We start from the raw sequence: 15024 nt of genomic DNA, 5'->3' as shown, positions 1-15024 counted from the left end.
GAGATGGTTGGATGGCATCACCGACTCAATGGACATGGGTTTGGGTGGACTCCGGGAGTTGGTGATGGACAGGGAGACTTGGCGTGCTGCAGTTCATGGGGTTGCAAAGAGTTGGACATGACTGAGTGACTGAATTGAAATGAACTTCTTGGGTCAGTCAGAAATCTAATTTAGAGCCTAAATTAGATGATGAAGGAAGATGAAAATGAAGATAGCAAAATACTCACTTTGGCACTTTAGTGGTTTTGTAGAAGTTTGGTTAGAGAGTTGGGAGAGGAAAAGCCTTGTAAACCCTGAACCTTCTCAGAATCTAGAATAAAGAAGAGATTTAGAGGGAAAAAAGTAGCTTTTAGAACTAGAAAGCCCTGTGTTTTGTTTGCAAAGACAAGCCCCCCAATACAGGAGAGAGCGTGGGTGTCCCAAAAATGAAATTGAGATACTCTTGTTAGCATGTTCTTGGAGGTGCTAAGGGTTTACTAGATGTCAAAGACATCCATTTCTAAAGTATTCAGGAAAATGCCAGAAAATTGCATCCTTAGACCCTAGGGCAGACTAACTCAGTGACTTGATTTGCAGGTGGGGTCTCTGGAGCAAGCCATGTTGGATGCCTTAGTTCTGGACAGAGTGGATTTTGTGAAATTACTTATAGAGAATGGAGTAAGCATGCATCGTTTTCTCACCATCTCCAGACTAGAGGAATTGTACAATACGGTAGGACCAAGCTAAGGCACTTTTTATTTTCTCTACTTTTTTTGGTTTTACCTTCTCCTGCCCCCAACATGAATGTGAGTCCCTGCCTTCCCCTCCAAATGCATGGATCATTTTCCACAAATGCTCCCTTCGACAACAAACACCAAGTCACCAGAAATCCACTTGTTTTAACTGCTCAGTTGTCGGCATCTAAGAGGCAGAAAGTTACATGATCACCAAAAGGTAATGTTCTCAGGTTCTTATGCAAAACTACAAGGCTCTGGAAATTAGAACATACTTCATTCTGTAAACCCACAAAGTGTGTGAGGCAATCAGCAGAGCAGGATTGATTTAACTCCAACCATCAAAGGAGGCCAGTTAACTATCCCGCACCATCTTGTTATTCTCAGCACTGTGAAGTTCATTCATTGCAGTATAACAGGATAAAATGTAAAAACTTTTTGTTTGGAGTTACCCAGGAAGATTTTTTTGCTTTGTTTTTATAACGATTTGTTAATTCATTCACTGGGGATATCAAGAAGTAATCAAAAGAAAAACTGCTATTTATGAAGTTTTTGAGAGTATTCAGTGAGTTTAGTACATCAGCTCTGAGCTGATACTCACAAAAATCCAATGAAGTTTAAAGAATAGATATTGTTTCCCTCCATTTTACAGATGAAGTAACTGAGGCCAAGAAGAGAATTGGCTTATTCAGGATTTTAAAGTTTCTAAGTAAACAAAGGAGCCAGTATTGAACCAAAACGTCTTTCTCAGAGACCCTCATTTGTCACAGTGCTTCTTTGTCCCACCACTCTCAGCACTAATGAGATGGAGCTTATTGACCTATCCCCAGCCAGAGGTAGGGATTAGCTGCTGCCACCCTGGCTCGATAAGATTCCCACTGCGGAAAGTAGAAAACAACTCAGCAGAGTGGCCCCACACTTCTCTTTTCTCTACAGTATTTTTTCAGTTCAGCATACTAAGGCTTTCAGTCATAATGGGCCAAAATGGCAGAGTGGAAGACCTAGCCTTTGTTCCTCCACAAAGATCAGCAATTAGACAGCTATTCACAACAAAGACAGCTCTAGGAGAGCTCAGGAGTCCAATTAAGAAAACTTCAGCAAAACAGTGGAACAAAAAAAAATCTGAAAATAACCACCCAAAAAAGAGAACAGCGTCTTTGTGCCTGTATCACCCTGGCCCCTGAGGCTGGCACTGCTCCCTGCCAAGAGGAAGCTCCTCAGCTAGAAGGAGTTCCCCTCTCTGGAAAAGACAGTGGTGAGCCTTTCCGAGCGCCACACAAAGGATTCACCCTACCCAGAGACCTGCAAATCTGAGACATACTGTGATGGCCAGGAACACAGTATCAGCCAGGCTGACAGCTGAGTGACCACAGTTCCCAGTGACCTGCTCTGTAGAGGACCCTGGCAGCTTTCACTGCTAAAGAAACCAATGGCCAGCAAAGCCTCCACAGAACCCTGCAGATTTCACTGGTTTTTGCTCTGCAGATACTTGCATTCACAGACACCAGTCACCTGAGCCCCTCACCACACCCTCCCCTCTCAACCCTGCTGGATCCTGGGGTTCACCCCAGTGGCCAGCTCAGGCCTCTGGCTACGAATTTTAAGAACCCAGCCTAGACCCCACAACTGTCGCCCACTACTGTGCACACTCTGAAAGCTAGCACCTCCAGCCAGGTACCCACGTACGGCTGGGCTGACAGCCAGCACCACTGCCCTGGAAGTACAGGACCCTGGAACTACAAGCCCCTGCAGCCACACGCGTGCACGCCAGCAGCCTAGGCCGCGCATGGGCCCGGGTTCAGACCTATCGCCTGACGCTCACCTGCACCACTGGGCTACCTGCAGCCGGTCCCTCCAGCTGTGTACCTGCGCGTCCCAGCCCTGCCCCCTCCACTGGCCTCTACTCTGTGCACACACCCACGGGGAAACCCTGCAGCCACGGGAGTGCGTGCCAACAGTCAGAGCCTCCAAGGCTGCTTGTGGGCCCAGCTCCCACCCTATCTTCTGTTACTGGCCTGCCTACTAGGATTGCTTTCAAATAGCTTCTCAGCTGTGCCCCTGCATCCCACTGGCCAGACTTCCGTCGCTGGCCTGCACTGGTCTACATGCACTCACAGTGACACCCTGCAGCCACAGTAATGCACGCTGACAGCCGGGGCCCCGCATCTGCCAGCGCACCTGCAGGTGGCCCCAGCCCGTGCTGTTAGCCCAGGATTCTGACACTGCATATATGTTTGCAACTGGCCCCCACCATTATACAGGCACCTGCGGCCCGTCCCCGCGGCCAAATGTGTGCATGCACCACCGACTCCAGCCACCACTGCTGCCTGTTCTGGCCCCCAGCTGCTAGGCCTGTTGAAAAGCCCAGCAGCTCTTTCAGCCTTGCAGAAACACAAGAATAAACAAAGTCTGAAGTTAGGAAAAGGAAGGCGATAACACTGGGCAGAAATAAATGAAAGAGACTAGAAAAACAATTTAAGAGATCAATGAAACAAAGAGTTTATATTTTGAAAAGATAAGCAAAATTGATAATACTTTCGCTAGAATTACCAAGAAAAAAAGAAGACTCAAATAAATAAAATTATAAATGAAAGAGAACACGTTACAATTGATACCGCACAGATACAAAGGATCGCAGGAGACTACTATGGACAATTGTATGCCAACAAATAGGACAACATAGAAGAAATGGATAAATTCCTAGAAACATACAACCTACTAAGTCCAAGTCACACACACACACACACACACAAAAAAAAAACAGAAAACTTGAACAGATCAGTAATACATAATGAGATTGAATCAGGAATCAAAACCCTCCCAATAAAGAAAAGCTGAGGACCAGATAGCTTCATAGATGACTTCTACCAAACATGTAAAGAATTAACTCCAATCCATTTCCAATTCTTCAAAAAATGAAGAGGAGGGAACGCTCCCAAATTTATTTTACGTGGCCAGCATTACCATAATGGCAAAGCCAGATAAGGACACTGCAAGTAAAGAAAACTACAGGTCAATATGTCTGAGGAATATAGATGCAAAATTTCTCAACAAAATACTAGCAAACTAGATTGAAGCACATTAAAAAAGATCAAATACCATGAGCAAGTAGGATTCGTCCCTAGGTGCAAGGATGGTTCAACATGTACAAATTAATAAATGTGATACATTACATTAGTAGAAAGAAATATACAAACCATATGATCATCTCCATGGATACAGAAAATATATTTGACAGGATTCAATACCTTTTCATGGTAAAAACTCTCAACAAATTAAGTATGAAAGTAATACACCTCAGCGTTTTAAAGGGCATATATGACAAACCCATATACGCCTTTGAAATTGATGCTTTTGACCTGTGGTGTTGAGGAAGACTATTGAGAGTCCCTTGGACTACAAGCAGATCAAACCAGTCAATTGCAAAGGAAATCAGTCCTAAATATTCATTGGAAGGACTGATGCTGAAGCTGAAACTCCAATACTTTGGCCACCTGATGCAAAGAACTGACTCACTGGAAAAGATCCTGATGCTGGGAAAGATTGAAGGCAGGAGGAGAAGGGGACAACAGAGGATGAGGTGGTTGGATGGCATCACCAACTCACTGGACATGAGTTTGAGCAAGCTCCAGGAGTTGATGTACAGGGAAGTCTGGCGTGTTGCAGTCCATGGGGTTTCAAAGAGTCAGACACGACTGAGCAACTGAACTGAACTGAACCTCACTCATTAGTGAAAGACCGAATGCTTTCCCTCTAAGATGAGGAACAAGAACAAGAGTGGTGCCCGCTCTTACCACTGCTATTCAACTGGGTACTAGAAGCCCTGGCCAGAGAAATTAGGCCCCAAAAATAAAAAGAAATAAAAATTTTCATCTAAGTTGAAAAGAAGTAAAATTTCTCTGCTGATAACAGCATCTTGTATACAGAAAATCCTAAAGACTCCACACACACAAAAAAAAACTGTTAGAACTAATAAATTCAGTGAAGTTCAGTATACCAAATCAACATACAAAAATCAATTGTACTTACATACACTAATAGTGAACTATCTGAAAAAGAAAGAAAATAATTCTGCTTAGCATCAAAAACAATGAAATACTTAGGAATAAATTTAAAGAAGTGAAAGATCTATACATCAAAAACTGTAAGACACTGATAAAAGAAAGTGAAGGCTCAAATAAGTGGAAAGCTATTTCATGTTCATGAATCGGAAGTGTTAATATTGTTAAAATGTTCATACTACTAAAAACCATCTATAGATTCAATGTAATTGTGATGGCATTTTTCATAGAAAGCGAAAAAGAATCCTAAAATTTGCATGGAACCACAAAAGACCCTGAATAGCCAAAGCCATCATGAGAAAGAAGAACAAAGGTGGAGACATCACACTTCTTGATTTCAAACTATATCACAAACCTACAGTAATCAGAACAGTAGTATTGGCATAAAAACAGACACATAGACCAATGAAACACAAGCAAGAGCCCAGCAATAACCCCATGCGTATACAGTTAACTAATATTAGACAAGGGAACCAAATGTAGAAAACAATATGGAGGTTCCTCAAAAAAACTGGAGCCGAGGCGTGGGGGAACCAAGAAGTTATGGCCAAAGGGTACAAATTTTCGGTTATAAGATGAATGCGTTTCAGGGATCTAATGTATAGCATGGTGACTGTAGTTCACAGTACAATATTGTATATTTTAAACTTACTATGAGATTCAGATCTTTGATGTTCTCACCATAACAACAACAAAATGATTACTGAATTGAAGAATATGTTAACTAATCTTATTGCCATAGACGTTTCACAATATATACGAGCATCAAATCATCACATTGTACATCTTAAACTTATACAATGCTGCTGCTGCTGCTAAGTCACATCAGTCATGTCCGACTCTACAATGTTACATGTCAGTAAAGTTGGGGAGGAAAGAATAATGGGGTTTTCAGTAAATAAAAATACAGAATTGAATGACTCTCATATGAATAGAGAATCAAGGGAGGAGGGTGATTTATTTCAACTATTGGAAAGAAGCAAGTAGGAAAGTTATAGATCAAGAAAGGCCAAGCGATTTCATCACTCCAGTCAGTGGTCATCAACTATCCCTGGACTACTCTTTTGAAAAGGATTATGGGACAATGGGTAGCCTCAGTGAAAGAATAGCTAACATTTATTGAGTGCTATAGTTATATAAACATTTCATCATTTAGTCCTAACAAAAACCCTACCGGATAAATGGTATTATTATCCTCATTTCAGAGATAATAAGACTGAGACACAGTTAAGCAGCTTGTCCATGGTCACAGCCGGTAAGCAGCAGGGCCAGGTTTGGAGACAAGCATTCTGACTCCAGAGTTTGAAGGTTTAATCCCTACACAATACTGCATTCCTCAGTGGAAAAATAGTTCTGATGAGTATGTCCACCTGAAGGAGCCAGTAGTTGAGGCAGTACACAGGGATTGTCTTGAATACTTGAATGTGTTCCAACAGTGCTTAAGTTAGATTTACCATCACTATTCAAGATCTTCCAACACAGTCACCAGATTTAGCAAATAAAAATATAGAATTCCCAGTTAGATGTGAATTTAAGAAAACAACAAATAATTTTTAGTATGTCTCAATTATTGCATGAGACATACTCAAAATTATTCATTGTTATTGGTCAAAATGTACAAACTTCCAAATTTGTTTATAAAATAAGTCATGAGAATGTAACATACGACACAGAGACTATAGTTAATAATATTATATTGCATATTTGAAAGTTTCTAAAGAGTAGATCTTTATGGTCCTTAGCACAAGAAAAAAATTGGGAATTATGTATGGCAACAGATACTACAGAGACACTGTAATGATCATTTTGCCACATATATAAATATCAAATCATTTACATTGTATGCCTGAAATTAATATGTTATGTGTCAGTTATACCTCTAAAAAAAAAAGATGAGAAAACATAAAAACAGAAGAAGTTGTAAATCAAAAGATTAAGAGATGTAGTTACATCTAAAACTTTAAATTTGATACATAAAAAATACATGAATACAAAAGAGAACTACCAAATAGACCATCAATAGGACAAAGAAAAAATAGTTCAACATTAAGAATTAATAAAATGAATGAAAGTTAAAACAAATAAAAAGAAATTATTCATTGTGTATATGGAATTCAGATTTAACTAGGCATCCTCTATTTCATCTAGAGTTCCTATCCTGAAAGACAAGAGGATGGCAAACCACTTACTTCATTTTAGTCTTACCTTAAGCAAACAAACATTTTTTTTTTTTTTTTTTGCGCAATGGCAGAGTTGAATGTTGTGATGAAGACTGTATGGCCCACAAAGTCTAAGATATTAACCATCTGGCTGTTTACAGAAAAAGTCTGCCAAGCCCTGCTTTAGCCAGTTTCTCATTCATTATGTGTAATAAACAAGTTGCAATTGGCAGTGTGCCAAAGTGTAATTCTAAAGCGCTAAATTGGCCCCTGTGTCTCCCCCTGCTCCACAACTAGCCTCTTGAATGATGTTTTGACCCAGCTGTCATCAGAGTTGATGGCCTCTTTTGCATAATTTGAACCTAGAACCTCAAATGCTTTTTCTTGAGGAGCCACAGTCCAAAAACCTGCCCCTGTGTTTATTTAGAAAAGACGGGTACAACTGAGCAACTAGAACAAAGTTCATCTTGATGAACCGCCCCTCCACCAGCCAAAACCCTTCCCTCCAGACCCTTCTTTCCTTGCCAATGAGAGCCCCTGACTAGCAAAACCATTTGATTCTTCTTTGTTGTTTTCAGAGACATGGGCCCTCAAACACATTGTACCACTTGGTCAGGGATGTCAAAAAGGTAAGGACCCTCCGGACTGCAGGTCGGAGGCCCTGTCTTGACTGCTTCCTGTGATTAGAAAGTGCCTGTTTTGCATGAGCTGCCGGAGTATCCCTGTCCCTGTCAGAACCCCCTCATTTCTGGACATGGCGTGCGCGTTTGTCTTTTAACTCGCCGACGTCTCTGCTTATGATGCAGCTGCAGTTTTAGTGCCGCTGTCTGTGGTTTGAGATGCTTTCATCGGACATAATGCTTTTGGATAGTGGAACTCTAGGCTTTCCCCCTATGCTGTGTGGATTTATGCCATTACCTGTATTTTTCCATGTGCTCCTCACTGTTTGGGGAGCTCATTTCCATGCCATCCAACCAACCATGAAAGGCTTATTTATTTACTAGCTCCTGATACAGTGTATCACTGCCACTTCTAGTATGACACAGAGCGTGGTAAGCATAGCTCAAAAAATCTCAGAAAAACAGAGACTACAACACAAATATACCTTCCATGCTGCTAACACTTTATTTTCTCTAATATATTTTTTCACATTCATCATCCAGTTTGATGTGGGGTGGGGGGGGGAGGGGGTGGAGAGTCAATTGGTTTGGGTCTAGTACGTTTATTCCCAATTTAGAAATGAGGTTGAAACACAAGGAGGTGAGAACTATCTTGAGTGGTTAGTAAGGAGCTAGAATTAGAACTCAGATCCTTTAATCATCATCATTATTATTATTATTATTATTAAGTTATGGTACCTTGGGTTTAGTGATGACTAAGTGTATGACATTAATCTGAGCTTTCTGTGTGTCTTAGCTCACTTCATCTTCATAAAAATTATATGAAGTAATTATTTTACTATTATTATTTTTATTATATAGTGTTATCCCCATTTATAGATGAAAAAATGAGGCATAGGGAGGTTACATTTAATCCTAACCAGGTGGTTGTTCTTTTGCCCTGTACAAATTCTTTCCAAGGTAGCTTCAATTCTGAACCCTTGGGCAGGTTCCCAGAAAATGATGTTTTCATTCCAAAAGTTAAAAATAGGTGGTGGCACTTCCCCTATCCCATATACATGCACTGACACAAACACACACACGTATACCCACCTACCAGTTGGTCGCAATTCTTTGCCAAAGTCCATAGGACATTCTCAGAAAAATCTATGAAGTGAGGTAAAAAAATAAGAGTACCACTTCTTCATCTCATGGGAAATCATAGGCTAGAACTACCCTTTAGGTGTCCTGTAGTCACTTACTAACTTTTCCTTTGAAAGGCCAAGCAAAGGCCCTGGGGCTACTTATACTATTAACCAGTTGGACTTTGCTGGTAACAAGTAAAGGGTACAAAAAGCTTCCTTCTGCTGGCCCTTAGAAACTTTCCTCTCACCTCCACACAATCCTACTGAAAAATTTCTCATCTGTGTGAGTGAGTGAAGCCTGCAGTTCCCTCAAAGCAAGGGAAATAGAGGCTGTGCCATCCGTACATTTCACCAAGATCACTTTTCCATGGCTTGCCCCATTTCAAGCCATAAGCGTACCTGCCCTCAAGAAACCCATTTCTCTTTTCCTCTAGTCTTCCTATTTAGTTTAATTTATCTTGGCTTAAAATTGCCTGGAAACTAAACAGAGGGAAGTATCTCAGAAGATAAGGTGTACACACCTAGCATGTATTCTTTGTCAAGGTACTTGTTATTCATGTTTAATAAAACGTTTTAGTTTTTATGAAATTATAAAAAGTAAAATATCCCCCTTACCTTAATCTAGTCTGTGTCCCTGAAGGAATTATGAGGCTTTCTGAAGAAACAGCTGTGCATTTGTCCTTCTGGCCCAGTCACTGGCCAGTCCAGGCCTTCGAAGTTGCTCACCTGCCTCCATCACCCAGTTTGATTTTCAGAGATTTTTACAGTTAGGTTCTACTGAATCTAAATGATCAAAACCTCTCCTAATAGGTTCTCTTCCTCTTTCTTTTTTCTGAAATCCTATTAATTGCCTCTTACATTTGCTTACATTTAGTAGAAGACATGTAGAGTGTTTTTAAGGTATGGTTTTATTTAACTTCTTAGCTAAAGGTGTACCTCAAAAATAATATAAACTCACTAGAAAGGACAGGATGGTAAGAATTTGGGAGGAAGGACTATCAGTTAACAGCAGTTTTATTTCTCTTTCAAATGTGATCCCAATACCAGAGCAAGAATATAGTTATATAAGGATTCATTTATTTACTAATTTAGTAATGGGGAAAATATGATAACAGATCACTCAGGATAGTACTGAACTTACTTAGGAAAATTTTTTCTTGAGAAAAAGAGACTGCCAGTGTGGCTGGAAGAAATGAAAGCCTTTGTTTAGTTTCTTCCCTTGGGAAGAAATAGGGGCAGGAAATGCAGACTCCCATTTATTTCTATGATAAAGGTGAGTGTCTGACTATGAAAAGCAAGAAAGAATCACAATGGTAGTCAAAGGAGCTGGCAGTGTCTACGTTTTATGGGTGAAAGGAGCTAAAAATGAGGTTTTTCTGTTTGTGTTTTTTTAAGAAGTGAATGAGAAAGAAATTAATATTGGTGTGTATCTTCTTCAGAAGGTTTCAGATGACTTTCAGCAACTTATGCCAATAAGATATGCAAAATCTAAAAAGACTAGGATTAAAATGCTAAGAAAATCTTCATCAGTTCAAACAATTTTTAAAATTAAGGACCATAATAATCAGCATATGCTTGTGCTTTACAATTATAGGACTTTATGTACATATTAGTTGATTTAATCTATTATCACAAAAAATTAATCAGTAAGTGATAAATACAAAATGAATGCTGTTCAAAAGTTAGAAACACAGCCTGGACCTTAAACATAATGTTTGATAATATGTCTATTAAATGTAAATAACATTTATGAACCCAGAGAATACATTTAGGAATTATCATACCATCATTAAGTTAACCAGGATATCTCCAAGTCCAACTATCCTTTGAAACCAACAGAATTGAGCATGGCAAATTTGAAGCTAGTTTCAAAATCTCAAATTACTTCTATCAAGAGAGCAATCTAAGAGTAGTGAAGTAGAGTTAGTATTCCACATCAACCAGAAATTTAAAATGATACCAGCCAACCCAGTTCCCTGAGCCATTTTCGTGCATAATCCATTGGATGTACCAGTGCTTTCATATTAAACCAGAGTGGCCTGAGTCTGTCTGCTTTTCCATGAAATCTAACTTGCCATTTTAGTAGCTGTCTGCTCAATTTGTGCCTCTGTATGTTTTAAAGGTAGTTTTTCTTTCTTAAATGTACTAATATTTCAGATTACCTGAATTATCCCTCCCCATAAAGAAGGGTGATATTTGAACATTATATAGGAAGAGTAGTGAAATTATGATAATAATATTCATCTATATGGGAATCAAGACCCAGCGCTTTGCAGGATTTTAAAGCAAAAGCATTTCAGACACACTTTGGTAAAGAAAGGATGTTTTCATAACTTCATCTGCTAAATTTATGCAAAGTTACCAAACCATTATTAATCTTTAAAAGAATGGTTGCCCAGTTTACTGCCATGCCACATATTGAGGGAGTGTTCTCTTTTCCCATGAATTTTCACCAGGATGGTCTTTTCCCCATTCTCCCTTATTAAATCTGACAACCAGCTGTCATTTTATACCTTGCATGTATCAGAAGGAAACAGTCTTTTTTGAAGGCTCGTTATGAAAGAAAAAAAGAAAAAAGTTTCCTAAGCAGCTGAAATCTGATAGTGATATCATGAATTGACATCTGAAAATCATAGTGCATTTAGAAAAGCATATCTAATAAATGAATTCAAATTATTCTTTTAATTAAAAGACATCCTTAGGCATGGCATGGATTAAAATTTAGCTTCAGAGTCGTGGCTCATGGCATGAAAAAAGACAACATTTTCCAGTTGTCAAATTTACCTATCCATAGATCAAAACCTCTCTATTTTACTCTCTGGATCAAATTATTTGAATCCTATGGCTTGCTATGTGTTGTTAAGGCATGAAATGGGAAATAAGTGTTCAGGTTTTACCAGTTATCAAAGTAATTACCAAAAAGGGGGAACAGGGAATAACAGAAACAGCAGGCAGAATGAATATTACTCCAGTGTATCAACTTCCTGTTTGAAAAGGAACCGCGCAAAGGAAGACTCCTCCAGAGGTTTTTGGACATTACCTGTGGAATACGAGGTGGCATTTTTTCTACTTTTTTCTTTTTCCAAAAAGGAAGTGGATGTTATGAGTACAACCGCATCCCTACCTAACCATTTACCTTCCCTTTTCTCTAAGCCTCCATCTCTACTAACCAAATTCCAGGGATTATTGGAAACTGCATCAACTCTGCAAGCTCTGGACAGGTCTTTGCCCAGTGACCTGGCGGCAGAGATATAAGAGCAGCCTGCCAGGTAGTGATCAAACAACCGAACCTTTAGAAATAGGACCTTGAAGTATTTCTGTCCACATTGCCTGTTTGCAGAGCGCAAACTGAACCAAGTACCCAGCGACCCCTCATTGCCTTGAGTTAGGTGACCATCGCCCTCTTGTGGTCAGACAGAATTCAGGCTAGTTCCTTTCAGGCCATCACTCAAAAGCTCAGTAACCCAGAATAGTCATGGAATCTTTTCTCCTGCTTCAGACCAGACTGTACAAAAATCACTATGAAATAATCAAGCTTTATATAAGAAGTCTTTAGGAAAAGTAGATTCCATCACCTTTTTTGGTAGTAAGTAAACCTATCAGCCCTTTATGAATTTGCATACAATTCTGCAAAACATCACCAATGTTTATAGAACATTTGCAAAAAAAATGTTGTCCTTTAAATTTTTTATTTATTTTGAATTTTACCATTGTCTCTTTCCTGAAAACCCACTCTTACATCTCAAAAGCATAAATATCATCATTCAATATTGGTCTTCAGGCAATATTGACTCTTGTTCTTAGAATTCAAACTGATGTTCACACATGGTTTCTCAAAAGAAAATATATAGGTAGTAGGCTCACTATTACCAACATTTTAAATTTAGAAAATTGTTACAAGGTTTAAAAATAGGCACAAATTCATAGACTCACTATGACTATTGTTCGGTCACATTACAATAAACCTTTGTTGCCGTGGGGGCCGGGAGGCGAGGGGGGGGGGGGTGTCCTGAAACCTGGCATTTGGGCATTACAGACCATAAGGGACATGGAGTTCAGCCCCTTTTACCGGGAAGAAAACTGAGGCCTTGAGGGAAAGTGGATGATTTGTGAAGGATGGACAGAATCCAGAGCAGTTGACACACAGCCAGTGCTCTTTCCCCTGCCAGCCTCACAGTGCCAAGGAAAATAGCACAGATGGGGTGAGCCTCCTCTGCAAGTCACCCTTGTAGGAGCCAAATGCAGAGGAGATGAGGCTGACCCACACATGCCCAAAGCAGCTCTGGGGTGCTGCTAATAATAGCCTTGCATGACTGTCCAGTAAGAGCCAGACAATATGGAAACTGCCCAAAATAATGGGGGAAAAGGGTTGCACAGGTAATATTCTTAAATTCAGTTTAGCACTTATGAAAAGGACAATACATGATAAGTTACTAGCTTAAATCTTTCTCTAAGTTCTGTTTTAAAGGAACTAGTTGATTTGGTCTTTCTTGATAGCCTGAGTGGGAATGTTACTGAGAATATAATACTGAAGAACCCCAAATTGAGACTTGACCCCAAATACATTGATTAATTTCAATGTTTTACTTATTCACATTTTTACCCCTCCTCCCCAAAAATATCTTGAATGCCTACCATACACCAGGCATTGGGAATGTGAAGATAAATAAGACAATTAAAAATAGGGAGTTATAGGTTTGATGGTAGGATACAGTTGGCCGCCTTGGATTCTGAATCCCTTTCAGATGATTGCTCTTGCCCATAGGAAAGCTGAGTAAGGATAACTGAGACCCACCTTCATAAGCTAATTTCCTAGTGACAATGATTATCTTCATACACTTTGAATTTCCCAGTGCTGCTGTGTAACCCCATCTGAACTTTATGTCATAGACTCAGAATCACCTGGACGGCTCATGAAGTGCATAGCATCTCATACTTGACGCAGGACAGGGTCCAGACCTTTGCAGTGTGACCACATTTCCCAGGCGGTGCAGATGCCACAAGGCTAGAAAACCACCACTACTGCTGTGGGCCATTTCCATGAAATGGCAGGAATCTCACCTAGCATCCTGAATGGATCCCCCATTAAAGACAAATCGCAAAGTGGATGCAGTCCTCCCGTCCCTCCAAAATATATCTAAGGACACAGTGTGCCAGGCTTCCTACACATGTGGTACCTCTACCATTCATGGTACAGAGCACACTTCTGCACCGGGGAACGAAACCTTTCAGATAGTGAGATGTGATCAGCTGTACCCTTTGGAACTCACTGTGAGCTCAGAATTTCCCACAAACAGCTAATTCTTCCATCACCTAACAAAGCAAAGATTTTCCTCAGGCTACACAGAGGTCCCTTTTGAAGCAGAAACCAATGATGAGGAGATAATAATAATAACTCTTCTGTTTTTGCATCTATATGTACAACATTAAACTTACACCATAGCTCTAGATCTTTAAGAAGCACTGTTCTCTGAAAGAAAATATGAAAAACCTCTTTAATTTTGGAGAAATAAATATTCTGTTGATAAAACTTCTCTTATCTCATCCCTCTTTCTTCTTTAAACACAAGTGATGTTCAGAAAAGTCTTTGTCATAACATCCATCATGCTCTCCTTTTATTTAAAAGGTGCCAGTTTTTAAAAAATTGTTAATAGAAGTTTTGTATAAAGGATATTCAAGCTCTCAGCATATTTCACCTGATGCAGTCCCTGGTAATAACAACTACTTTCTGGAAGGAGTCTTCACTTAGTGAGCAGGAAGAAATAAATGATCAGCCAGAGGCCAGTAACAGGCCTGAGTACGAGGCAGAGCAGTGAGGGGGTCTGGGGGAGCATCTGGGAACCTAGTTCCTTAGTGGCTGGGAGTGGTAGAATTTGCCATTTGTGTTTCTTTCTGCTACACTGGTGTTTTTTTCTCCCCAGCTGAAGACTTGAATAAATATTTTGATTTTCTGTTATTGCCGACGATTACTGCATCTTCTTATTTAACTTATGTCTTCTTTCCAAGCGAGAATATCCAGGTTTCGGTTGGATCTATTTTAAGGTGAATTGATTAACCAGCATAATAATACATTCCTATGTTTCTTTTGAATTATTATTATTATTATTATTTTAGTCTAAAATAGTTACAGAACACACGGAGTAGAATCCCTAGTAAACCCCGCTGTCTCTCGGATGTGTGTGTGTCCCGTTCTTCCTTGGTAGGGGAACCTGCCACCCGACTACAGAATCAGCCTGATCGACATTGGCCTGGTGATCGAGTACCTGATGGGAGGGGCTTATCGCTGCAACTACACGCGCAAGCGCTTCCGGACGCTCTACCACAATCTCTTTGGCCCAAAGAGGGTG

At 39.9% G+C, this 15024-nt stretch overlaps 1 protein-coding gene across 14 annotated transcripts in view; it reads left to right on the top strand.

The window, feature by feature from the left end:
• Positions 1 to 15024, top strand: part of TRPM3 (transient receptor potential cation channel subfamily M member 3) — an 899779-nt gene that overhangs the window by 790811 nt on the left and 93944 nt on the right. For 10 of the 14 annotated variants that reach the window (XR_006338658.1, XR_006338659.1, XM_043891367.1 and 7 more), the window contains 4 exons: positions 577 to 711; positions 7512 to 7562; positions 14684 to 14719; positions 14881 to 15021. Coding sequence is in view for 12 of the 14 variants with exons in the window: in XM_043891367.1 (XP_043747302.1) it covers positions 577 to 711; positions 7512 to 7562; positions 14684 to 14719; positions 14881 to 15021 (363 nt within the window). In the remaining 2 variants the exon portion in view is untranslated. The remainder of the gene's footprint in view (positions 1 to 576; positions 712 to 7511; positions 7563 to 14683; positions 14720 to 14880; positions 15022 to 15024) is intronic. The other 4 variants (XM_043891369.1, XM_043891370.1, XM_043891366.1 and 1 more) reach the window with 1 other exon arrangement.

This window comes from Cervus elaphus, chromosome 29, assembly GCF_910594005.1.
Source record: "Cervus elaphus chromosome 29, mCerEla1.1, whole genome shotgun sequence".
NCBI classification, from domain to species: Eukaryota; Metazoa; Chordata; class Mammalia; order Artiodactyla; family Cervidae; genus Cervus; species Cervus elaphus.
This window is presented reverse-complemented; position numbering and strand designations above follow the sequence as displayed.